Source organism: Nyctereutes procyonoides, unplaced genomic scaffold (assembly GCF_905146905.1).
Source record: "Nyctereutes procyonoides isolate TBG_1078 unplaced genomic scaffold, NYPRO_anot_genome, whole genome shotgun sequence".
In the NCBI taxonomy this organism is placed as follows: Eukaryota; Metazoa; Chordata; class Mammalia; order Carnivora; family Canidae; genus Nyctereutes; species Nyctereutes procyonoides.
Window position 1 is genome coordinate 46,773,518 of NW_026575049.1, and position 27,876 is coordinate 46,801,393.

The window sequence follows — 27,876 nt, forward strand, 5'->3', positions numbered from 1 at the left end:
AGAAAGAAAGGGGGAGTCAACAGTCTGGAACATGTTCCCATATCCTGCCACGAACCCCAGACTTGACACATGTCCAGCCACACCACATCCTTTATTCAAAGTTCACTTCAAAACCTGCCCTCTAGGAAAACTTTTCCCGACTAACCAACAGAAAACAGCCTCCGAGGACAATCTGAATGGCTGACTTGACACAGGGTGTTTGGTTGACCTTCCTTTGGTCTCCCAGGGATCAAGATGGCCATCTTTGCAATCCTAGGCAGTTCTCATCCCTGCAATGGTAGCTGCCCACAACAGCATCAGAGCTGCCTCTCTTTACATTTGAATATAAAAGGAAGAGCTGTTGTGGGTTCGGAGCCAGGAGGTACTTCTTTGATGCAGGCCACATTAAGTCATGTAAATATGGAAGCGTAAATTAAATAAAAAAGAACCTCTCTCTCCCTTCTCATTTCCATTTTTACCACAGCCCCTAGCCAAGCAACCATCACATGGCATTCTTGGAGAAACAATAGGGGATTTGTTTAAACCAAGATGCCAAATGGTCATGAATTGCAGAATATATATTTTTAAACAAGTTATTTTCCCCCACTGTAACATCCAGAATTTAGATCTGCACTCGGAGCCAGCTGGCAGCGGCATGCAGGGTCTGGCTGGCTACCCAGGACTGCTCGTTTACCTTGCCCTCCCCAGAGGGGGTGTGACGGCAGAGCTGCATTTTTATGGTATGCTCCAACTTCCATCCAGCCTTCCTCGGTCTGGAGCTTTGCAAGTGTTTATACTCACACCCACATGGAGAAGCTGCCCCGTGGCTCTCCTACTTGAATTTTCCTTTTAAAGTGAAGCCATCTTCATGCCCTGCTCTGGTGGTTGACCAATTTATGGGGAACTGAGTTGCCTATGCCCAAAGCAAGAGACCAGGAGCTGTGAGTCTGTCCAGAAAGGGACCAAATGTCCTACCCATCTGCTACAGTGTAACTGGGGCTTCCCCTGGAAAAGCAGCTTTTGTTCCAGGGTATGGAATCTGTGAAAACAGGGCCCTGACCCCTTTACCAGGATTCTGGGTAGGCACTCGACAAAGCCCAGGTTGCCTGTAGAAGGCACCAGGGCACTTCATAGGTCAGGGTCCAGGCCACAGCCGCCTCTGCTTCCCTGGCAAAACCGCTGCTCAAGAGGAAACCCACAACCTCAAGGCCAAAGCTTTGCCTTTTCCCTCTATTAAGGCTCACCTGCCTTTTCAGAGGACCCTCAGGGAGCCTCCCACACCCCCCCCAAGAGGCCCTCATATTTTTCCGTCTTTCTATTAGGCATCTTTTTCTCATTAATGTACTAACACTCAAGTTATGTGCAGAGAATGAGGAAAAAGAGACCTTGTGTGGGGCTTGGGATTTGTTCAAAGCCTGGGGAAATCGTTTTAGAGGGTGTATGTTTTTTATTCCTTTTATGAGAGATGCATGTTTCCCCCCCTCTGTGACTTGTTTAAAAGTAAAGTTTAATATGTTGCCAGAGAAATTGCTGGTTAATAACTTAATAAGCTATGTGCTAGGAATTATGGGAGAAAAGTAGTATCCAAGAAAACTTTTATTGTACAGTTTGGGACTTGGAGGATATATAGCTTCAGTTATTATATAAAATGCTAACAGAAGTCCCCTTTCTTTTCAAACCTTACTGTCTCCCCAGGATTATAAAAAAAGGATAAATAAGTGAGGCGAATGAAAACTTCTGGAAGCTGCATCAGAAATCTGTATGCAGATCACAAGGTGAGAATTTCCAACAGCCCAGTCAACAGAACTGTGCTAATGTGAACCTGGCACAGCACATACTTGGAAATTAGCCCTGGCAATAATAGTAATACTGATAATAATAATAATAATATCAACTGCCTTTTATTAGAAGTTTTGTCTTAAAAAAATATTCCTACCTTATCTTTATAAAATTCTTAAGAGGGAAGAAAAATAGGCATTATTATTCCCATTTTTTACATATCAACAGAGTAGCTCATATAGCTCAAGTGACCTACCCAAGATTAGGGCAAAAAACAAGAATAGAATCAAGGTTTTTTAATTTTTATTTTATTTTATTATTTTATTTTATTTTTATTTTTTAGAATCAAGGTTTTCTTGACAAATTGTATCTATGTGTCCCAAACACAATCAGATGAAAAGTGAGCCGCTTTGCCAAACAATGAGAGTATTTTGGTTTGCAGCCACATGCTGTGGTGTTATGTCCTGTAGCCAGTCTGGTGAAAAGCAAGGGCTCCGAGCACAGCTGTTCCTGTGAGGCCAACATAAAGGCCTGTTTTCAACATGGCTGATTATGTTGATAAAGACTTAATTATCTGACAATAGATATTTCCTCTATTTGCTTAGCTCTTCCATACTCTCACACTCATTACTCACCATGTTCCTCCTTGCCCACATTGGTGTCCCACTGTCATTTTACGGGTTCCCACTGTACAGATTAAAAACTGAGTCCCCAGGACGCCTGGGTATATCAGTGGTTGATCCTCTGCCTTCAGCTCAGGGTGTGATCCCAGGGTCTTGGGATTGAGTCCCGGATCAGGTTCCCCATGAGGAAGCTGCTTCTCCCTCTGCCTATGTCTCCTCTCTGTCTCTCATGAATAAATAAATAAAATCTTAAAAAAAAAAAACAAAACAAAACAAAACAACAAAACTGAGTCCCCATGAAATGGCTGGCCCCACAGGGTTGGTTTGAGCTGAATAGGGCCCAGAACTCAGACCTGCTATATAACCTTGAGTATACTCCGCCTCTCCTCAACTTCAACAGGATGCATACACAGGTTAGAGCTTTTCCATTTGCCAAGTCCCTCTCAAAGTGCCCCCTCCTATGGTCACCCAGAAACACAAGGCCTTTGGGTTCAGCCAGGGAGCCCTGGAGTAAGCTCCCGATACTGCGCGGGAAAAGTGTTATTTCCAGGGGTGTGCAGGCCGGTCCTATCACCAAGGAACCCTGGGTATCACTGGCAGCTGAGAGGGAGGTAGGAAGGATAGTGAGGCTCGGGAGGTTTCTCTTAAAGCTGCTCCTTTGGTCCATTCTTATAAGACCAGTCCAAAACCCCTCCTGGAGGCAGCCTGAGGTCTGGCTGCATAGGACAAACATACCGCAGTTGAGTCGCCTCAATAGAAGGGCAGAGAAGCAGGAGGCCAAGTGAGGTATAAAGAAGCACTCCTGCCAGGTCTACGTGTTGCCTGAAAGCCTGCCTTCAGAGCTACTGACTTCAGTTAAGAGTACTGTCTCCAAAGATCACTACTGAAAAACAGCTGTATGATCCAGGAGAATTAACTTGTTTACATATTAGAACTTAGTAACACATTAGCATGATTCATTGGTCAGATCAGGTGGCAGTGGCAGTCATCTAGCTGAGAATAGATTTCTAAGGGAAGAGGACCTTGAATAGCTAACTTTAGATGGCAAGGAGGTCTAGAGCATGGGTCCCTGTCCAAGAAGGGCAGTTCCCAGAGAGAGGATGTTGGAACAGTCCAAGGGCATTGGGTTGCAGGATATGCTATGAGTATGATCAGGCCACAGCTGAAGAAGGAAGTGGATCAAGAGGCAAAAAGCAAATTTGCTATTTATGCCCAACTTGGGCCATCTCCAGAATCAGTCACATCTGTCAAAAAGGAAGAAGTCACTTGCCCTCTTGTACCATTCCTCATCTATAAATACTGGTTTGGATTAGATTCCTATTTTGAAATTGGAAGTCATAATGCTCCTCTTAGTCCCTTTTGGGGGACCCCAATAGGTGAAAGGCCATGTGGATGGGCCTCCAGGCCCCCATCCCAGCTTGCACCACAGCTGTCATCTTCAACATCTTGAATGTCCTCTTATGCTTCTATTTGAAGAAAGGATTCCACTGACTAGATAGATGGTATCTAAATTTCCTTCCTGCTATCAATTCTGTGGCTCACTGGTCCTCTTGGCAATGCTGAGAAGACAACAGCCAGGCAGTCCAAAATGCACACAAGCAACAGCTCTACTCTCATCACCAGCTGCCCAGGCAGGTAATAGGGGCTTCCCAGTAACAGAGCTGGTAGATGGTTACTAGGGAGCTTTAGCTAACCACCAGGAGGGGCTGGAAATTTTGTTGATCGCTGGGAGAGACTGCAAAGATTTAATACTTTGAGATACACTCCCCAGTGTATCTCATGTGCATGGCGAGAGCAGCGTATTTACTAGTATAAGCCTGAGCTTACTGACTTCCTCTTAACTCTTGGATCAAATCCAAATTCCTCTGGCTGACATTTAAGGCCTGCCACAACTGGTCTCTTATCAAATCTTGTACTGCTCTCCGAAACATAGCATGTCTTCTGCAGCTCTATCCCCTCACTGGCACACAATATATCCCATGTATTCCCCGCAGTATGTCCTCACACATGTTGTCCACGATCTTGACATGTTCTTTTCCTACCATGTTGGGTGTTTCCAAATCACACCAATGCTCTAGGACCCATTTTAAATACTCAACTCCCCTAGAAAGCAAAGCGTTCCCTGACTATTCCAGTCTACATTCTTCCCTGAATTCTTGTACTTTCTCTATGTACTACAGCATTAGAACTTCTTTAAGCACATCACTGTTGGTTGTTTCACATGGATAAGCTCTCCTTTCAACTAGACTAAATCATCACTAAACTCTGACAATAGAGACTCCATTATAAATGCCTAAAGTGGTTCCCACAACACTGAACACCGTGCTAAGATTCCTTCCTTTGTACTTGGGCAATGAGACCCTCACAATTTATTTAGCAACACAGGCTATCGGTCTAAACTCACTCATTCTCCAATATAAGAAAATTAACCTTAACTAATAATTACATCTCACCCAGCCTTTAAAGACTTTTTCCTCCTCCTCGAAGACTTCCTTGGTACCCTGACCCCACAAGCTGGCTCCTGCAACACACTCTGACCTCATTTCAGAATTTACCAGATTCTTACTTGTTTACAGTTAATTCAATCCATACCTGTCTTATTCACATGGTTTTTGAAATAGGGACGATACCATTAATCTCTATATTCCCCACTGTGTTTACTACATTGCTTTGTACTATTTGTGAATCTAAACTGGCTCAAATTCATTGGGAATGGTTCCATGCGTTGATTTATCCAAAAGATGGAACATGTTACATGCTAAAGGAAAAAAATAAGCCACTATGTTAGTGTTTTACATAATATTATGAAAATGTGTTGAGGACACTTAAAGCTTGCGCTCTTTTGCAAGCTGGGCAATGACAACATTGCCCAAATCTTCCAACAGCAATACCTCCCTAAGCCAACAGCTACAAGTGGAGCAAAACAGATATTTCTGAGTCCTTTATCAAATTAATTGCCATTTCCAGGTTAGGTCTGCAGATTTCTATATTTAAAAACTAGAAAGCATCAGCAGTTGGCAGCAGAAGTCTTGATGTGTAGTTGCATGAAAGGACTATTTTTATTTCTCACTGTAATTGAAGAAGCTTTGATCTTGGGCAACTTGCTCAAAGGCTCAGTTTAATATATTGATCTCTTGTGACTACTTTTACCTGACTAGTTTCCATAAGCTCAGCCTGTCAACAAGAAATACCTCATATATTCTTAAGCTTCACTTCTTCTCAAACACCTTATCCCTTCAAGCCTTGACATATTTTTAAAAGGAATAGCTAATGAAGAAAATGTTTTGCACCTTGTCCATTGGTTTGGGTTGAAATGCGCTAACTTAATGGTTCTTTCTGTTTTTAAAAAATACAAACAGGATCTCATCCCGAGATATCTTGACCTTAAGTATTTCTGAGAAGTCTGAAAGAGAAGTGAACAAATGTCAACAAGCTTGGGTCTAAAATACACCAACTTCATTTCTCTCATCCTTCAAGTATGCATAAGGCTCAAGGAGACTGTCGAGCTGGAGGACTCAGAGTGGTCCTAACAGGAATCTCCCTCCCCCATAAAATCTGGGGGTTGAAAGAAAACCAATTTTAAAAAAGAGGAGGAGGGAGGGGAGTACTGGGAAAACTTTTATTTTGAAAGGAAAAAAAAGAAAGAAAAAGAAAGAAGAAGAAATAAACCAAAAAAGCAAAACCCAACCCCCAGCAATGCCTGGAAACTTGCTATGTAACCAACCATCCCTGTTCAGACTTGCTTTCCTTACAGTTTTGGCAGGGACCACAAATGATAGCCTTAAAATGCCACATGAACATCAGAATATTTTAGCAATCCTTCTCGACGATATTCATTTCAGAGGCATGGGAGAGAAACAGCAACCTGCAGCTGTGGCAAAGGGCTGAGACCTCTTTATTTCGAGCAGTTGCGAAAGGAGGACCTCTTCCTTCAGGAGGGGAGCAGCCCAGGAGGCACGAAGGGTTTGGGAAGGGTGAAGGACAGTGGGAAAATGAAATGAGACCTAAACCCCAGTGTTTCTGCTTGGGAGGTGCAGTCTCTTGTGGGAATCGATCTGGTGGTTAGAGCATAGATATTGTGTTCAGCTGTGAGGCAAAACAGAATCCCAAACCAGAGCTTCTGCAGCTGGCCACAGACCCCCCTGGGGGCAGGACTGGGATTGCTGCACAAAAGCCAGTCCTAGCTTTGTCTCTATAAGCATATTTTCTTCAAGCATTTAAATCCTAGGACTTTAAGGAGCTTACCACTCCTCTTAGTTGGGCCCAGTAACTAAGAGAGGAAATGGGGAGACAAAGAGAGTATGGAGAAGGGGGTGGACAGGGAAGGAGATATACAAATGGCTAGAGGTATGTACTGGAAAGGTGGAGGAGTGGACGAGGAGTCCATGGAGGAGTAAATAGAGGGTGTCAGGAGCACTAATGGAGGGGAGCTGTATCAGGAAGTGGAAGGATCATACAGCTAATATTTTTGGCAAATGAGAATTAACTTGGGGTAACAAATCATTAGGTCTAATACAAAGAGATCTTCAACAAACATTAACATCCTGCACCATTTATGCTCCCCATCAGGACTGTTTACTAAAAAATGTGTTGCCCAGGTTGCTTTCCTTGTAACCTTGGGGATTGTTCTTGTATTTCTGAGAGCCTGTTTTTCTCATTCGAGTATCAGCCTGTTATTTTCAAAATGATACTACTCTCTGCATGCCAATAAACATTGGTTCTACCCTAGGCACTGAGGCCACTGGGATGGCTGCCCGGACAAGGGAGGTGGGCTCCCCACTGGAAGTGCAGAAGCCATGCAGCCCCTCTGTGCAGGGCATCCCAGGTGGATGGGGAAAGAATTCTGCATCCACACCTTCAGTGGTCTTAGCCTTCTCCTTTGTACCCAAGCTCCAGCCTTTGAGAATGTGGGTGTGAAGGTGGGAGTATTTCAAAGGGGCACAGTCTGATGATCACAGTGACCCCTGGCCCTCACAATATGTCCCAGAACCAGCAGCATCAGAAGTACATGAGAACTCATCAGAAATGCAGGATCTTAGTCACCATCTCAGACCTACTGAATGAGAGTCTTCATTTTAAGCAGATCCCCAGGTGATTCATGGGCACATTAAGGTCTGAGAAGCACTGTTCTAGACAATGCTTAAGCTTTGACATTCAAAAGCCTTGACATAAAAACGCTGGACAGATGGAGGTGGCTGGAGGGGAGAGGGCAGTACAAAGAGCTTCTCAAAGATCAGGGAAGAAGTCCTCAACAAATGTTAACTGTTATCAGATAGGATCTTACCCCTGCCCTGGTAGGCTGTGTGGAAATGAACAAATCTCTCAACCTCTCTGGGCTGCACTTTCCCATATGCATGCGGATGGGAGTAGACTGCAAGAAACTTCATGTTTCCTTCTAGTTCTAAAGTTCTGGGTCTATGATTCAATTTGACAAGACTCTGTTTTGTTGCCTTCTCTACACTGAAGTTTGGTTTTAATAGACAGTTGTAGTATTTAATACAGCCTGGCATACAGTGGGGCTCGGTAAGTATTTGTTGAATGGAGTGATACAGATATGAGTCTATTCTCTTCAAGCCTCACCTCAAAAACAAAATGAGCCATAAGCTTCCAGGACGGTAGACCACACTAGAGTATGAGATCTTACTTCTCAGGGCAACTGACATAACTTAAAATACCTTGCTAAGGCAGCTTTTAAGTAATCTACCTCGGAAATTCACTCATACATGAAACTACACAGCGGTGTGGCCCCCCTTACTGGCCCATCTGTGGAACAAAAGTGTTAACCACCGTATCTCCTCGGTAGCAGACTAGAGGGATGGTCTTTCTCGAATGAGTCTGCGTCTGTGGCCTCAGAAGAAAAATCCAACTGTGCTCTAACATGGCTGCTATTTCACTCAATGCTCATCCTTCCTCTTCTGGCTCAAGGAGATGGGAGACACAAGAATGCATAAGAACACCTCAGTAGTTCTCAATCTGACTGCATTTTAGAATCTCCTGGAGAATTTTAAAACTACCAGTCCTTGGGTCACACCCTCAACCAAAAAAAAAATAAGAAATTCTGGAGGTGGAACCTGGCATTCGGTTTAAAGACCTCTTCAGATGATTCTAATATGCAGCCATCAGCATTAAGAACTACTGCCTGGAGCAAAAACTCACTGTCGCCAATCTGGGTACGTAATAAATGCCAATACCCGGAGACACAAACTCCAGAACTCTTTCCATCTTGTAAAACTACAACTCTATGCCTATTAAACACTATCTCCTCATTCCCTCTCCCCCACCCCTGGCAACCACCATTCTATTTTCTGTCTCCAAGAATGTGACTACTCTTGGGACCTCACATAAGTGGAATCATGCAGGATTTGTCTTTTTGTGACTGGCTTATTTTACTTAGCATGAGGTCCTCAAGGTCCATCTATGTGGTAGCCTGTATCAGGATTTCCTTCCTTTTTAAGGCTGAATAATATTATGTTGCCCATATATGCCACATTGTTTACCTATTCAACCATCAATGAACACTCAGGTTATGTCTACCTTCTGGCTCTTGTGAATAATGCAGCCATGAACATGGGTGTACAAATATCTCTTCGAAACTGCTCTTAATTAATTTAGGTCTATCCCCAGAAGTAGAATTGCTAGGTCATATAGTAATGCTATTTTTAATATTTTGAGGAAACGCCATCTTATTTTCCATAGTAGCTATACCACAAAGAGTTTTTTTTTTTTAATTTTTATTTATTTATGATAGTCACAGAGAGAGAAAGAGAGAGAGGCAGAGACATAGGCAGAGGGAGAAGCAGGCTCCATGCACCGGGAGCCCGATGTGGGATTCGATCCCGGGTCTCCAGGATGGCTCCCTGGGCCAAAGGCAGGCGCCAAACCGCTGTGCCACCCAGGGATCCCCCAAAGAGTTTTTTTAATAATGATGGCAAACACTGTCATGAATTATTAAGTGAAAAAAGTGAGCTCTTCTACGTACAGCAAAACTACAACTATGTTAAAAAAAAAAGGCACAGGCAAAAAGATGAAATAAGTGTATATGTAAAACTGAAACTAGTAATAGTGGCTTCTACTGGATGTTGGCAAGAGCAGACTTATATTCTCTTCCTTTCCAAATTTCATACTTGCCTAATTTTCTATGATAAGTATATGCTACAGTGACAAGCAAGAAAAAAGAAAAAAGAAAAAAAATTTAATAGGCCCCATTTTTCTTCCTGGTCATCACATCATCCATTGCACTTAGTCTGATGTTCATTTTATCTGAAGAGTCCACTGCATTTATCTGAAGGAAAGTGCACACACACACTTCTCCCTTTTAGAACCAAATTGATTTCTGAAAACTTTTAAGCCCAATATAATAATAATTCCAACTCTTGATCTAAATAATAAGTCTTTTCTCCTCTTAGTTCTATTTGACAGGACTTTCAAAAAGTTCAGCCTATTTAGGCAGTCTATGGTCCAGCTGGGGAGGTAGGGCTGAAATCTGCTGTTAGCAAGGGTGGCCCAGGGGGTCAGGCTGGGTGGCTGCCGAGTGCCCTCACTGGGTGCCCACGGCCAGCCTCCCCAGGCCCGCCACCGACCTCTCTGTGCACTCCGCTTGTGGCCTGGGTCAGCTTCGTTTTCCTTCAGTAGTTGTTAAACTGTCTTTACACCATAAGAGAGACACTGACCTGGACTGAGGAGGGAGGGATGGAGGAAAAAGGGGAAGGAAGGAACAAGAAGGATTAATGAGCTGATTTCCATAAAGGCTTTGACATTTTGGAATGAAAAGCGGCCTGTAAGAGCAGAAGCCCAGGCCTCTACTCAGGCCATGTTGCCAGCTGGCCGTTCATCACCAAAAATTCCCCCAACAACTTCAGGGTTATTGCTTAACCACCTCATATAAATCCCAATTAATCTTGCAAAGTCAAAACATAAATATATGACAAAAGTCTTTATTTTATGTGCCCTCAATTTCAGGGTCAAAATTTTAAAAACCAAATTGGTTATCCAATGGCTCCAATGACATTTTTTTAAAGAAACCTTCGTTGGTAATAAAAAGACAAATAAATGACACCCTTACTAATGCATATGTACTTATTGGGATGAATGAATTCAGGCTAATAATCAAATCAACTATAGAAGAAAAAAGGTGTTGGTGCTAAAATTTTTTTTAACGATTTATTTATTTGAAAGAAAGATCGAGAAGAGAGCAAGCAAGCACACAGAGGGCAGAGGGCGGGAGAAGCAGACTCCTCACTCAACAGGGAGCCTGATGAGGGGCTCGATCCCAGGACCCTGGGATCATGACCTGAGCCAAAGGGAAACACTTAATTGATTCAGTCACCCAGGTGTCCCATCGGTGCTAAAATTTAAACTAGCTTTTTTTTTTTGTGTGTGTGTGTGTGGCAGTAACATTAATGTTTCACAGCTTCTACTCAGAAGATACAGAAAATCCTTGGTAGTCACAAAGGAACATTTATTTTTCTTTCATATGTAAATTGCTAGGGACATAAAGAGCCTCTTGAGCAGTGGAACTGAGAACACTCCATATTGCAATGTCTTTCATGGGAAAGGCAGGTGATAATATGAACATGGCTTTGAGAATGGCCCATTAGGACCCAGAATGGGCTCCTGTGAGCATGGAGGTATTAGTATAGACACAAGCCTCCCAGGGTAGCACTCTCAAAGGACCTCAGGGACAAGGCAGGTATGTCTCACAGGACAGCCTGAAGCTTCATCATTTATATTTGGTGCTCTACTTTCCTCTTCAGGAACCTCAAGGTTATCATGTCAATGATGTGGATAATACAGAAAGACTGATTGGTGGTTTTGGAATGGACTGTGCTCCAGCAGTGAGTTTTCCTCTCAAACTTTATTTCAGGCTCTGAACACATCCTGATTAATACAGTAAAAGTGCATTGGGAGCGAGAGGAGGCCTGGTGTTAGGAACTACCTATAGACCACCCACAAAGTATAAAGTTCACACTTGAATAATAAAGAGTTGACTGCACTGGAAACATAAAAGTGGCTGTCCCGGACTCTCAGCAAGGAAGGTAGAAATGCGGTGAATTGCAGTGATTCATGCTTTTGTTTTCTAGGGCTGGAAAATCATGGAGAAAAATCAAAGAAGGTGTGTCTGTGTTGGGGGGGGGGTGGGCAGTGATGATGCTGAAAGCCTAATGAGCAAATTGCAATAGGGAAAGTTAAAAGAGGATGGGAGGACCTCTCCAGCTGGAGAGGAGGCTGATGGCAGCTTGGTCATCCATCTTCAGGCACTGACTGCTCAGCATGAAGGTCTGTTCAGATGGCTGGCCTATTACACCAACTCATCCTTCCCATCCAACAAGAAGGAATGGGCTCAGGAGGCCAGTAGATGATGAATTTCTATGAGACCCATTAAGGGGTAGCAGGCTAAGGGGGCAGAAATGCCTCTACAGCATCTGCAGAACAGGAGATTTAGGATTCTGTCTTGGGGCCGGCCTGGCTGGAAGTTGAAATTTCAATAGGATGGTTCCTGGAGAGCCCTGACTTCCTGATCCCCAGAAACAACAGCTAGGAGGACCTAGTCTGCTATTGATAAACAGATGAGGGCAGGAATGTGATTGCAACTCCCTATTCTCCCCAAAAAGGCAGTTTAGGGGATTTAGCTAAAAGTCACAAGGAAGGCAAATGATACTAGGCTCAGAGAAGCAGTTTATGGTCAATCAACTTCTGTTCTCTATATAAAAGAGAGAAAACACAAACTGGTCTAAAAATGAGAGTTAACCATCACTTTACTGACATTTCAGACATAAGAGAATTTCCCCATCAATATCTCTTTCCAGAGCTATAGGTGCTTAGACAGGGAGACTCACATATCCACACACCAAGAAATCCTTCAATGGTTCCCTTTCACGGAAAAGTTTCCTTGAGGAGTATTCACTGTATGGCCTCCACGTATTTCTGCTGCCTTGTGTACCCTTCTACTAGGTTCCAGAAGAGCTAACTTTTTTTTAAAAGAGTTTATTTATTTATTCATGAGAGACACAGAGAAAGAAGCAGAGACAGAGGCAGAGGGAGAAGCAGGCTCCATTCAGGGAGCCTGATGTGGGACTCGATCCAGGGACCCCAGGATCACACACTGAGCCGAAGGTGGACACTTAGGACACTTAACCGCTGAGCCACCCAGGCGTTCCCTGGAGCTAACTTCTTTATATCTCTCCACACTCACCCTACCACTTCACTCTCCCGCGTCTTTGCCACTGACACTACCAGAGCCTGGAATGCCCTCCCTGCCTCGTCGCTTGCTGAAATTCTACTCATCTCTTGAAGACCTGTCCCTGCCCCTCCTCTTGGCTACTCATGTGCTTCCTACACATATTTGTTATTACCCTTGCCTTACAGGATGAAGATTATTTATTTACACATCTTTCTCACCTCCTGGATATCAGTTCCTTAAAGCCAGAGCTAGTTTTTCTGTATCTTTGCATCCTTTATATCTCCTAACACAAAGGCCAGCGTGTAGCCTGTGTTCAACAAGAATCTGTTGGATTATAGTGACTTGTGGTTCTTGTACTACCCATTTTCTGCCTTCCCATATAAGGTGAGGAATCAACAAAAGGGAACAAAAGTACATTTTTTGTGCTTTTGAAGTACAAAAGAAAAGGCCGTGATGTAAGGCAACTAATACACTGATTTTCTAATTGAATCCAAGATACTCTGGCATGGAATGTGGTAGCCTCTGGGACTCCCCTGAACCTCCTGTGTTGGCATTTACAGAGGACATACTGGGAGGCCCTTTGCAGTAACTGTCCTGTCAATATCAGAGTCTTACAACATGGATTTGGAACATATTGTTACAGAGAGGCCTCCCTGCATATTAAATGAGAAATTCTTTTTATTTTGTCTTTCACATAGTAAATGTTGTAAGATCTAGAATAAACTAACAATGGCAAGAATAAAAAAATATGTATCCACCCTCCTTTGTCTTGATTATTCAAGTTATTCTACTGTCTACCTAAAAAGGGGCAACTTGCACATCTTTCTTATTCACATCCTACTGGTTTCTCTGTGCCTGTTCAAGTGTCTCCCTAATTTCTAATCTACGAATTGCCGTGGCACCTGAGTTTGTATCACGTGATTTTAGTCAATTACTGCCTTTTGTTGCCATAATATTTGATACAGGGCTGGGCACAAGACAGGTATTAATAAAAATAAGCTGATTGATAGACAGATAAAAAGCCATATTACATGCCCCCAGCCATAGAGCAGTTTCAGAAAAATTGTCAAGAAAATATTTTTCTTTCTTTACCACAACCCAAAGTTCTAAAAAGATAAATACTCCAATAAATTTAGAAAACTCATGCCAATGACTTTTAAAACTCCCACAACTAGAAACAGCAATTCTCCAATGTATTCCTAACCCCTGATAACTCCTTGCTCATGTGGGGTTTTAACATACCTCTCGGCCAGCCAGAGTTTGGCTCTGGTACAAACAGCAACGTCAGCCAGCTCCTGCTGAAAGTATGTATTCAGTCTGTATTTGGAGTCTGTGAAGGCTTGTAACAAATGAAAAACCTAAACCAAAAAAGAGAAAAAGCAATATCCTGCTGTGAAAATATATTTTTCCTAAATGTTCAGTTCCTCTCTGTTAGGTTTCCTCAAAATATTCCCCTCAAAGAAAACAGACACCTGCAGAATGTGGCTCTGGTCTCTGTGCAGGAAACAAGTTGGTTTGGGAGGACGTAGCAAGTGGCAAGAAATCTAGGCCCTTAATCCCTACCTATGCTCTAGGTCCCCTGCACAATTCCAAACAAGAGTGACTACTCTCAAGACTTTTTTTTTTTTTTGACTACTCTCAGACTTAACAATCATTTGATACAAGAGTTTATTAGTTACAGCAACCTATATAAATTGATTTAAGCAAAAAAAAGGCCAATATCTTACTCTATGTTAGCAGTCTCACATGAAACAAATGCACTATTACTTACTTACTTAATTAATTAAAAAAGATTTTATTTATCTATTTGACAGAGAGAGAGAGCGAGCGAGCAAGCCCACACAGGGGGAACAGCAGAGGTAGATGAAGAAGGAGGCTCTCTGTGAGCTGGAAGCCCAATACAGGGTTCAATCCCAGGACCCTGGGATCATGACCTGAGCCAAAGGCAGATGCTTAACTGACTAAGCCACCCAGGTGCCCCTAAATGTACCTTTTAAAGTCAAAGTCTTACTGCAGAGGCAAAATCAATTGTCTCAGAGTCCCAACTGGTTTGTGTGTCGGGTTTATCAGAACATTCTTGGCCAAAGAAGCAGGCCACGATGATGCTTGCCTTTGCAAACATGGGACAGTGATGTTTGTAAACTATTTTGATTATTTTTAGCAGTTTTCCACTGAGATGTGGAGTGGAAGCAGCAATACAGACACATCCTACTCTTATAGGACATTATATATTCGAATTAAGCAGAGAAAAACAAATCCTCTAGTTGCCCCTATTTAGAATGAAGGTCACAGATGCAGCACGCATGACCATGTGTACATCTATGTGAGTGGCTCATTTAAGCACGTCATGGATTCACACTCAGTAATGACATCAACAACACTGCAACAAGTACAAACCTGCAGCAGAGAGAAAGGACTATGGCACAGATGAGATCCTCTGACCTAATCAGTGCCAAGGAGAATGACGCATGTCAGAGAAATCCCTCAGGCCCCTCATCTAAATCAAGCGGAGGAGGTGGGCAGAGCAAGTATGGATAAACACACCCAGAACTTTGAAGTCCATTTTAATAATTAGTTTGTTCCCTTTCCCTTTCCTTTCCCATCACCAGAGCTCCAGATGACTCTCTCAAAGCAGCAAGATTCAACTTTTTCTTCCCTTTCTCTCCTGTGCATGAGGAGTGGGAGAGTTAAATAGGGAAGCGAGTAATGAGAAAAAGCAAGAGTCCAAGAGAAGAGATCCAGAATCATCAGAGCCTAAACAGGAATGAACTAGCAGTTTTCTTGGGTCAGACATCTGCAGTTACCAACAGCAAATACACCCTGAGCACCTTTGTTTAAAGAATTAAAAAAAAAATTGTGATTCCTTTGCTATATGTTACTACTTTTTTGGGGGGGGGTCTAAACAGACATAATTGTATAGGAGAATGCACATAAGTCCTGATGTGGAGACTGCAAACGTTTTCTCTAATAATGGATCTGTTATTTCAGAGGCAACAGATCAAGTATCACTACTTTACCACACCCCCGCAGGGACCCAAACCACCCGTCGTGAAGTCTGGAGAAATGGGTCTGGCTGGGGCTTCTGTTCTTATGTGGTGACTGCCAGAGTGAAAAAAACCACCTCCCTCTGCTTGAATCCCCACTATCCTGAAAGAGTTGGCAAAGTCACTGGGCCTTGCTTTGCTTTTCTCCACAGCTGCACAAAACCAACCACCAGGGCTTTTCATGGTGTCACAGGATCGTAATTAATCAGCAGACACCAGCAAAATACATGACTGTGGAATTTACTTGTAAAGAAAGCTGTGAGATTTTCGAATGCCTCTCATTTAGAAGCAATCACCTCAAAAATAACTCCTGATGGATGTTTAAACTTAGTCCTATATTTGCTCACCTTACTTGGCAAAAACAAGGCTGTTTTTGAAACACTTGGTAGCTCTGGTTTATGAAAATCAGCCTCCAGGTCCATCAATCCTGTCACCTTGGGCACAACCCAGACAGCAATTGTGATCCTGGTTATTCACCAGGAACAGAGAGCGATCTATTTACACGGGACAACTGCAGAGGGAGGCACACTTAGAAGAGCCACGGCGGAAAGAGGCATGTGGGAGAGACAGCAATACAAGTGAAAGACAGGGTCACAGAAGTCAAGGGAAAACTGGGCAGGGAAGGAGAGGAGGGAACAGGGAGGAGAGAAAAGTTTTGTAGGCAAATGTCTGAAACAAGTCTACTGTGTCGGAGATAATTGTTTTTTCTTCAAGAAAATTAATGACTATATTTGAATACATGACTACATTCACATAACATTTAGAGGGTCTGTTTTAATTTGTTCAAGAAAAATGAGGCCATCTTTTGGTGTGAAGTCCAGAGGTGGGGCCAGGCCTCTGGAACTACAGTCCAAGGTCAGGTCCAGGAGCACCAGGCGGCTCCCAGGAAGGGTCATTTGTCCATCAGCTCAGAAAAGATGGCAGGGGCATGGCAATTCCTCCTCCTTTGCCCTTTTCTGAAAGTTCTGGTCCAGGAAAACCTCTGGACTAGGAGTGTGGTCTATCTAGGCCAGACCTGGGATAATTTGCAAACAGCCTGTAATACAGGACTGCACTAAACCAAACAGAGAAACCGAAGCTGCGTGACCAGCTGAATGCACGTGAGAGCTCTGAGAAGTGAAGTGTCACTTTAGGTCTCCCAAATTTGCAATAGGATTCAAATATTCACTCCACAGATATTTACTAAGCAACAACTACTATCAGGCACTAGCCTACGAGCTGCAGCACAGAACAAATGAATGCCTGCTCTCTGCAGTTTACACTCTAGTTGCAGAGAAATGGAAAATCCATAGCTTCCCTGCCTCTGTCTGCTCTCGATTTATCACCTGCGTGGCAGCACTGCCATCATCTTCCTTTTACGCTTGACCTCATACATGACCAAGTCCAGGACACGGCAGGAATTCAAACAGCATTTGCTGAATTGACATTGATCCGTGGTGCCTCTTCCTAGGCTGACTCTGCCTTTAGGACACGTGCCTTTGGGTTTGGTGAGCTCCTACAACTCCGTGTAAGGAGTGGAGACACAGCTGAACACCACCACACTCCTCACTGCAGTGGGGAGAGCAGGGAGGCTAGATATGTGGTGGGAAAGCAGCCCTAGGGGAGGAGTGCAGGCCTAGGAGCCAGGTGGACATGGGTGTAAACCCAGTTATTAGCTATGGGGCTTTGGGCAACTTATTTAACCTCTGTTTCCTCACGGCAAACAGTTTATAATAGTATCTGGCTTATAGGACTGTAGAGAGATTTAAAGGAATATATAGTACTTGGCATCCATTAGGCACCTGATAAAAATGTTACTTCTCTTCCTCTTTTTGTCTGGTCCCTCCCTTCCAGGCCCCATTCAAAAAATAAACGTTCAGAGAAGGCTTTGCAAAAAAAAAAAAAAGTGATATTCCTATTTGGCCTTTAAACAAATCTTGTCAGAATCTGGGGAAAGCCATGCAAGTAGAGGAAACTGAATCATAAAAAACTTTTAAAGGGTATTATAATAGCAATATTGCCAACAAAAAGAATAAACCTTAATGTAAACTATGGTCTTGAGTTAATAATGATGTGTCAATATTGGTTCATTGATTGTAACAAACATACCACTCTGATGCAAGATACAACTGGGGAGGAGAGGAATATATGGGAACTCTCTGTATTGGTCAGTTTTTCTATAAATCTATAATTGTTCTTAAAAAAAAAATAACCTATCAGGGGCACCTGGGTGGCTCAGTTGGTTAAGTGTCTGCCTTTGGCTCAGGTCATGGTCTCAAGGATAGAGCCCCACATTGGGCTCCCTGCTTCTCCCTCACCCTCTGCCTACTACCCCCCTTGCTTATGCATGCTCTCTGTGTCAAATAAATAAAATCTTAAAAAAAAAAAAAAAAACAAACCTATGAATGGAAAGAAAATATTAGGATTGCTCAGAGGACACCAAGGAGTTGTATGTGGAGAGAACACAGCCAGGGTGTGTGCAGGGTGGTAAGAGACACAGCTGCAAAGAGGGGTCATGTTGGAATGAGGATGATCTAGATAGAACCAGCAAGGGACCTCTGTTCTGCAGGTGGCAAAGGCCTCTTTAGAGACCGGGCTCACATAATCAGATATGTAATTTGTAAAGGAAAGTCCAGGGCGGTTTGGAGGCTGGGTAAGAAGAGGCAGGATGACCAAGATTGCTATTAGTCTACTGAAGGTTGCTGGAGGGGAGGGGGGGTTGATGGACATTAAGGAGGGCATGTGATGTAATGAGCACTGGGTGTTATATAAGACTGATGAGTCACTGACCTCTACCTCTGAAAACAATAATACATTATATGTTATTTAACTGAATTTAAATAAAATTAAAACAAATATATGTGTACATAAAAAACTAAGATTGTTATCAGTCTAGACTAGAGGTGATGAGGGTCAAAGCCAGAGGCTGAAAGCCAAGGATGGCGGTGGGCCCCAAGTGGCTGCAGATGTTTTCTTTGACCAACACAGTATTTTTAACCTGTCATTTACAAATTGGGAGATTTCACACCAAAATCATCCTGCTTTCCAATTTCTTTTGAAAAATCAGAAGACCTGGGGCCCACATTCCTTTGGGGCAATAGTCACCTGTGGGAGCTGGTTCACCGCCACACCAACTATTGCCTATTACTTGTGGGACTAAGGCAGAGTGTCAGTGTTATTTATCACTGCCTCCATGCTCTTTTTGCTCTTTTTTTTTTTTTTTAACTTTTGGAGAGTCAAGAGAAAAATGAAGTATTTACTGAATCTAAATCTCATCAAAAGTTTAAAAACAAAGGATTGGATCAACAGGGCCTTCATTCACTTATCTGCCTGGTAGCTTTCACTTAGCTGCTGGGTAGCTGGTAGGACTGATTTTGTGAGCGCCCCAATCTAGATGGTAAAAGGAGTGGAATGGAGAGGGAACGCGTACACTTGAGAGACATTTTAGAAAAAATAAGTCGCTTAACTCAGGCAGCAGTCCAAGATGGGGACTGCAAGGGAATATGCAGGTTTGGGAATGAGAGAAGGGGACCTGGGGAGTTTAGTAAGAATATCTGCATGATGATTGCTCTAGTCAGGGGTAATTTATCTTGCAAAGCAAGAATTTTTTTGAGAGTGCAAAGGAACTCTATGAAGGACCACCCTGGGACAAAGCAGGACAGTGGGTTGCCTCCAGCTTCTGCAGGCCCTCAGAGAAAGACTAGAGTGGAATTAGAGGTGTCTTTGGCAAAAGAAACAGCAGAAAGCTTTGCTGACTTACGACAGTTGTGACCAGGTCAGAAGGAAAGCACAATCAACAACCAAGTGCAAACTAGCAGCACCGCCCATGACCATCGCAGGCAATGGGACTGCCAGGAGATGCCCTCAGGAGGGGAGGCCAGACAGCAGCGGGGAGTAGGCTAGCATTCCTGCCCCTGAGATGCAAGCCCCAATGAAACGGGAGGACTGAAGCAAAGTCTAGAGAACCTGGAAGCAGTTCTTCTTTGCCCACCTCCATCCCCAATCTAAACACAGAGAGAGACTCGGGGGAGCCCCCAAGCATCTGTGTGAAGCATGGGGTCCATTTGGGCAGCTTTGAATCCTAAAAGCGATTCCACAAGAGCACATGTAAAGCTCTTTGAATAAATGCCACAGGCCTAAAAAGAGTCATGAGGCAGATCCCTGAAAAAACTTGCACTACACCAGTAAAATATGTCTGGTTTATGCTGCTAGACTAAAATAGTGACTTGTGTTAGACAAGATCAAGATGATATATGGCTGTTTGGGAATGCAACGCTGAGATGGGTTTTCCTCTTCACCAAGCGTGGCTTCCAGGCAATTTTCCCCCTTATAAAATCAACAGCAGCTGAGCTCCACAAACAGCAGGATCCAGCAATAACAGGCCCAGGTTAGGCAGGCCATGAAAAAAGACAACTCCAAAGAGAAAAGTGATGTTCATTTCAGAGGTCAGATATAAATGAGTTCAACGTATTGTAATCATTAACAATTCCAAACTCTGAAAATCAACATTATCTACCCACTTTTTGCAACGTATTTTCTCAAAAACAGATCCTGTTCTTCTTTTGCACCATGCAGACTTTGGGAGAACACTTTTGCCCCTATCACCTTCAGCCCAGGATAAAATTTCTGTAGCTGCCATTTTGCCTAGGCTTCTCTCTGCACTGCTCCAACCCCCACGGCTAAGTCAGAGCCACATTTTTCCAAGCCCAGTGTTTACACAGGATTTTATTTCGGCTGGTAAAACATCTGTATTTTTTCAGCGACTTAAATAAATGATCTATGCCGGGAATGTACAGTATAGGGTGATGTCAGGCCCCCTTTTTCTCTCGACTCACTGGGCAGAACAGGCAAACATTGTTTCAGCCTGTAGTTGGGAATGTGAATATTTATCCTGTCGACTTAATTCATACAAACAGAACGAAAGGCAGGCAGGCAGAAGTATTTTATGGCTTTAAGTCAGGCTGAAAGGGGGAAGGGTGTGAGAAGCGGAATGACTGAGGGAGGAATCTAAACTTTCTAATTCACAGAAATATGCTTAATCATTTAAATGTGGAGAAAGAGAGCAAAAATTATTTAAAAGGTAGACTGCATTTGTATATGTGTACAAGGTGTGTGTGTGTGGGGTGGGCAGGAGATGGGAAAGCAAGAGACAGAAGAGTCTCCTAACTTATATACCCTACCTAATCATTACAGTGAGGGTTAGGTTGTTTTCTGCTTCAGGCCCATTAATCTTATCCTCAACCAGACCACAGGCTTCTCAGGGCACCCTTCTCACCTCCGACTTCCACAGCGTGGGGCATGGTGCTTGTTGGGTGTATATACCTGCCTATGTCATCTGTACAGAGAGCTCAGCATATTTCTCTTTTTAAATTGATAGCTCAGTGAATGGGAGGCATGACCCCGGGACACTTCAGCTACTCAGCCTGGTCATCCCTAAAGAAAGGACTTGGTGGGCATGTACCACCCACAGTTACCCACCAATGCTAGAGCGCAGGCCAGGAAGCACTTCAAGTGGGTACTCTTCCAAACCTCAACCTGTTTATCAGATGAGAACACGTCCTTAAGAAGGTCTTGGTAAGTTCCCAAAAGGTGACACTTGGCTGTGTTGTGCTGTTGCTGCCAGGAAAAGGGAGCTAATCACGAAGTGTAATTACTTCCTAGCTGACACTGGCTTGGGGAAGAGAATCACAGGAAATGGGCCCATGAATATCTTTAAGGACTAAAATGTACACAAACACAAAGTGTGTAGGAGCCTGTGAAGTCACTTTGTGTGTCAATGCATTCCCTCCTTTCAATGAACACTCCCTTTGTTCCAGTTCAGGAACCAAAGATCTTATGCCTAGAAGATGAAAACAACTCACTGATCTCTGCCTCCGAAGCTTATTTTACACATGGCTGCAGAGAGACTTCCTTAAAGCCCTGATTGTATCACTTCCAAGTTCAAAATCCTTCGATGACTTCCAACTGCCTAAAGAATTTGCTGCTGGGCACTGAAGTCTCCAACTACCTTTCTGGTTTTACCTCCTTCTTCCTCTATTTCACATACCTATTTTGTGGCTAAATGGGACAATTTCCCCTTCCCAACAAGTTACAAATGCTTTTCTGCCCAGGATGTTCCTTCTCACCAACTCCCAACTCTGCCTATTGAAATTCCATTCATAGTATAACAACTTCCTCCATAAAACCTTCCTTAGCTTTCATCAACCACCATCCCCTTCCTCACCACCGAGACATACTCTTTTCCTACAAGTGCCCAACAGCTCATTTCACTTGATTACAAAAATACTTTTAAAAAATTTTGTCATCATGGTTATCAATCTACAATTTCCTATCCCAGAGTATAGCTCTTTGAAGGAAAGGACTATGTCCTGTTCTTTATAGTCTTTGGGGCCCCAAGGATATGTAGCTTTGTTGGGTAGAGAGAGGGGCTCAACGAATGGCGCATTTCTTGATTTGGAATTGTACCATGCCTCCATGTTCCCTAGCAGCAGCCAGGATGCTAAAAGTGACCTCTCTACACAGTCCCCACACAAAGGGGCTGGGAGAAATACACAGTTTTAATGAGATAGTGAGTATACATTTATCTTAGATCATTTCTGGCCTAGTGCTCCAAATTTTACAATGCAATTGGGAGTCCCTTCACCCAGAAGAAGCATCAAGGGCCCCCAGCTGTAGGGTAAGAGTGAGGTTTAGAAAGTGATGTCAAGGGTATTCAGTGTCAACCCAGCATACAAACAAAGGTTTTCAAGTAAAGAATTAACAATTTACTGGGGGACCTGGCTAGCTCAGTCAGTGGAGCATGCTACTCTTGATCTCAGGGTTGTGAGTTTGAGTCCCACACTGGGTACAGAGATTACTTAAAATCTTAAAAAAAAAACAACAACAATTTACTCAACACTGATATAATATCTTCCTAACCAAATGGTTCCTAATTTTGAAACACAGATATATTTCTGTAAAACTTTGTATAAAATGCTTTAAATTACACATTATTTCTTTGTAAAATAAATCCCAGCTTAACTTATTTAGGAGAAGCTTTATTATACTTGCCAATTTATCTTTTCTATCTGGATTTTCAACTATTGGGTTTCTTTAAAGACAATACTGAGATCAATAAGAACGTCTTTGAGATACCAAAACTTATTAATGAACAATAACACGGATAATCTGTACAGTCAAGACAGTTAACTTTAGCAATACAGGAGGGAGGAAGTTGGTGGTGGAATAAATGAGACTATATTAGTTATAAATCAATAACTGTTGAAGCCGAGTGATGGGTATATGAGATTCATTATTTTATTCTGCCTACATTTGTGTGTATTTAAAATTTTTTATAATAAAAGCTTCAGAAAAAGGCTTTAGCAGAGGAGGGAAAGAGAAAAGAAAATAGCTATAGAACATAAAGATGCAATAAGTGTAAAAAGCTTATGATCTAGTGCAGGAAGTTATGTACCTACATAAATAAAATGCATAAAATCCAAGACAGAACACTAAGCACTATAAGGAGAGAATTCAGAGTCCAGAAATGCAGAGGATGGTAAAAGTGACATTTACATAATAGTGACATAATAGTGAAGAGACCGACTTGTTTAACAAGGGTATTAGGACAGCCAACTAAGTCTTAGGGAAATAATACGGCTGGGTCTTTACCCAAAGCCTTGCACTGCAATAAATTCCAGATGGAGAGCTAATCAAATGTAAAAAAAAGAAACTATAAAGGTGCTGGAAGAAAACAGGAAAATATTTTATAATCTTAAGGTGAAAATGGGCTTTTTAAGAATGAACACAAAGCCACAAATAAAAGATGCAGAGATATGTCAACATAACAACTGAAATCTTTTGTCTAGCAAAAATTAATAGGAATATTCAAAAGTAAAAAACAAGCACATCTGTTAATTCCTCCAAGGAACAAACCTCTTGCAAATCAATAACAGAAATGAAAGTAATGGAATGAAATATGACAGAGAATTACTCTGGGTAATTCTTCATTCATAGCACCCTTACACCTCAATAATTTTTTCATGGTACCTCTAAGCAAAAGAAATACCTAATAGTTCCATTTATTAAGTAGTTAGGTCCAAACAACCTAATAAGTATTTATGCCATAACAACTCAGAAACTGTTCGAAAAAATAATACACATAAGTTGAAAGAAAAAATATTTTGATTTCATTCTATAATAATCACAATTACTTACTAATGAGATGTGTATGCCTGTTGGATACTTCATAACTTCCCAAGCCTTGGAGTCACTGGACTCCACCACCCTCATTCCTGTTCTACATGGCTTTTCCCATGGTACTTGCTTTTCACTATAGCAACTATCAAATACTCAACTTTGCAAAGATGTATGGCATCATCAAAAGGAATACAGTGTGAGCTAACATTGATAACTGTAAATTACTTCAAGCTAGTAGTTCACATAGTATCTCACAGATGGCAAGTGTCACCATGCTTCTCACAAAAATTTAAAATATCCCACAGTACTTTGGCACACACTTTGGGAACTGCAAATATTTGCAAGGAATATAAACAAGCAATTCACAGATGAAATACAAATAGACAATAAACACATGAAGAAATGTTTAATTTCATTAATGGTTAAGGAAGTGCAATTGAAACAATAATTTTTTTTAAACATTGATTTGCACAGAATTTTTTTTTAAGGGTGGGACCCAACTAGTAACTGGATAACGAAACAGACACTCTCATTCATCATTGGTGGGAGTATAAATCATCACGGTCTTTTTGAGGGGTAATCGGTAGGGCCATTTTTTTTGCACATATGATGTATTCTGTACAAATCGTAACCCCTGGAGCTGGACAAAGTCTGGCAGTTGCTATCAAAATGGAAAACGCACACTTTCTCAGTCTTGCAATACCCACCTCTAGAAATTTATTTAACAGAAACACTTAGAGCCATGGGCAAAGATACAGATGCCCAAGGATGATCCTCAGCAGAACTGACTAGAACAGGAAAATTTAGAAACCACCAGTACAGGATCAGTTGAAAAATTATGGAATATTACTTCAAGTATCCCATCATATATGGCCAAGCTATAGAGCATTAAAAATAAGTTATAAATTTATATGGACTGACATGAAATGATCTTCAAGACATACTGGTAAGTGAAAAAGCAAGCTGCAAAAATAGCATGATCTTATTTTTACTGATGCCAAATTATTAACAGTGGGGGCAGAATTTTTACATTCAATGCCACATATTTGTGGAATTTAGAATGTTTTACAGCAAGGATGTATTACTTTTTTTAACTTTTCATTTTGAAGTAATTACAGCTTCATAACAAGTTGCAAAATGGTAGAGTTGGTGTGCCTTTCACTCGGCTTCCCCCAACCACGACATTTTTACATGACTGTAGTACTATATCAGAGCCAGAACACTGGCACCGTCACACTACTGTTAACTAGACTACACACCTTATTTGGTTTCTGCCATTTTTCACATGTATTCATGTGTGTGTGGGGCGAGGGGAAGTTTCACCCCATGCACAGATTTGTGTAATTTACCACCACAACTAAGATACAGGACTGTCTTAGCACCCCAAAGGAAGAATGTGTTAATTTTGGAGTCAGAACCAATAAAAGCTAAACAATACTCTTTTTATCATGTATCCCCCAACTCCATACTCAATATGAAAATTCACACATTACATTATTGCCATAGGCGGCTGCGTGGCATTTCTTACTAAGAGAATTCAAAGAAAAGGAACTTTTCAAGCATGAAAGGGAAGATGTTAAGACTTTTCCAAGGCTACTCCTGCTCTCATCGAACTTTTCAGATCTGTGCTCAATGTGGGTGGAAGAGCAGCTCAGAGGAGAGACCTACTGAGGGTGAAGGCTGGCCATAGGAGGTGGCGGGTGGGAGGAGTGGAGGTTTGGGGGAAGGAGAACAGCATTCCTGAGAATTGTAGTCCTAATCCCCAGTGTGTGCGTTTGTGTGTGTGTGTGTGGGGGGGGCAGTGCAGTGGTGGCAAATAGAGCAAAGGAAATACAAAGTTATTATATTAATTTGCATTTTCCAGAGTTTAGTGCAGCTGTAAAATCTGCTTATAAAAAGAGCTGACCCACAGAGAACTGGCCTTTAGCATGCTCTCAGGCTGCTAATGCACATTACTCTGAGCTGCCCAGTGAGGGGGTTTGGGGCAGAAGGCCCTGCGAGTCCAGGCCTGGGTGAGAGCCAGCCTCGGGAGTCTGCTGGCTTCCAGCACACTGTGGTAACAGAGACTCCTCTTTATGAAAAATGAAGATGGAAAAAAAATTTTTTGAATGTTTGGGTTGCAGCTTATTTCAAAGGTCATCAAAGTAAACAAAAGGAAAAGACTAAATCTTTATAAGTCAAAAAGTGAAAACTGTTTATGAAGCAACTGTTTATATTTTCACATGGAGGAAGGAGAAAAAGGATTCCTCTAAGCCCCTAGGAATGGAGATTTGGGTGGCTCCCCCCTACCCTGTTTGTTTGTTCATTTGCCACTCAACACCTCCCGCAGTGAGTACAAGGAACATCTGCTGCATCCATTTTATACAGAATTATAAATGTCTCCTGGATGGCTGGGATTCATGGAATAAACCAGGCAGTGTTTGAGAAGCAAAAGCCTCTGTCACCCTTGTTGATAACCGCCTCCCACCATCTAGCTGAGTATGTGTAATGCCCAAACCCATACAGACAGGCTGCAATAAGGTCTCTCCAAATCTTGAGCTCTGTTTCCAACGAGGGCACCTCTGTTCAGAGAAGGGTGATTCCATCTAATGGGATCAAAGGGATTAGTGAAACCAATCCTCATGAACCTAGTCTGTCCCCTGAGAGTGAGCAAAAAACCCTTTTCACATATGAGTCTTCCTGATGATGAGTTCTAGACAATTATCATGGATGAGCCCCTAAATGGATTTCATATCTGCTATCGGACATAATCCAAAATAACAAGACTAGATGTTTTAACATAAGTATCTAAAATGTACAGTTTTTACACTGGGGGCTGTGTGATCCCCAGGCCATTATACAGATTTCATAGTATTTCCACTTATCCTTTAAGGCTCAGCTCATTAGCCCCCTTTGTGAAGTTCTCCCTGACAATTCTAGGTAGTGCAATCTCTCCATCCTCTCATTCCATAGTATTATCTGAACCACTCATTTGGCACCTAAGATATGTTGCCTTGATTGCTGTTTATCTCTTTGTGTAAACCACATCGTTTTATCTCCTACAGAGCCTTACTGGAATGCAAAAGTTTGTTGATTTGATTTTAAATTTAAGGCAATTACCATGTGGGCTGAGATAAACAGTACTTTCAAGGCAATAGTTAACTCAATAGTGAAAGTAAACACCAAGACTCCTTGCAAATGGGCTGGCTTACAAAGTAAAATGGCCAATGAATCCAAGTCCTCAAGATGGGATATGTTTGCAGCCTGGGCCACCAGCCCGCTCTGCTATTCCTAGCCTACCAACATGTCATCTGCATGAATTCGTCATCCTCCAAGCTCATCTCCAGGAAACTCGTGATCTTCCCTCTCAACTCACTTCGCCTCAAACACTGGTGCCTCTATGAAACTACTCTCCCAGGAACTGCGACATTTATTTGTTGAATAACTGGCTGAACAAGACAACGGCCCTTTCTAAGTAACCATCCATAATCCATTTTGGCCTGTCTCCTTTTCCTTATGCTGCCGGAAGGGCGTGAAAACCAAGTTTAGTGGATGGGGTACGCATTTCCCCCCATAAACAAGCTTTCTTGGCCAGATTCGAGTCCAACTGTAATGGAGTGACAGGATATTCCTCTGGATGCTCACTAGGTTCCCACTCAGGAACTTGAGTCTTTAGACCAGGGGTTCAAAATGGGGGGTGATTTTACCTCCAGGAGACATTTGGCAATGACTGGAAACATTTTTTGGTTGCCACAACTGAGAGGGTGGTGCCACTAGTGCCTAGTAAGCAGAGGTGAGAGATGCTGCTAAACATCCTACAATGCAAAGGACAGTTCCCCAAGACAAAGAGTCATTTGACCCCAAAGGTCAGTGGTGCTGAGGTAGATGCTGTAAGAGCACAGGCTTTGCAGGCAGTCAACATTTAAGCTGGTGACCTCAGGAAAATGATTTAACCTCTCTTAGTTTCCTCATCTACAAAATGGAACCAATGATATAACTCATCTCATGAGGTTCTTGTGAAGTTTAAAAGATAACTAATGAAAAGTACTTTGTAACTGCTCCTTAAAAAACTAGTTTTTTTTTTTATTTAAGATTTTATTTATTTATTCATGAGACACACACACACACACACACA

General features: G+C 42.3%; 1 protein-coding gene across 5 annotated transcripts in view; it reads right to left on the minus strand.

Annotated features, from left to right (window-relative positions):
- Positions 1–27,876, minus strand: part of THADA (THADA armadillo repeat containing) — a 327,892-nt gene that overhangs the window by 90,241 nt on the left and 209,775 nt on the right. For all 5 annotated transcript variants that reach the window (XM_055328918.1, XM_055328919.1, XM_055328920.1 and 2 more), the window contains exon 31: positions 13,804–13,919. In XM_055328918.1, the coding sequence (XP_055184893.1) occupies positions 13,804–13,919 (116 nt within the window). The remainder of the gene's footprint in view (positions 1–13,803; positions 13,920–27,876) is intronic.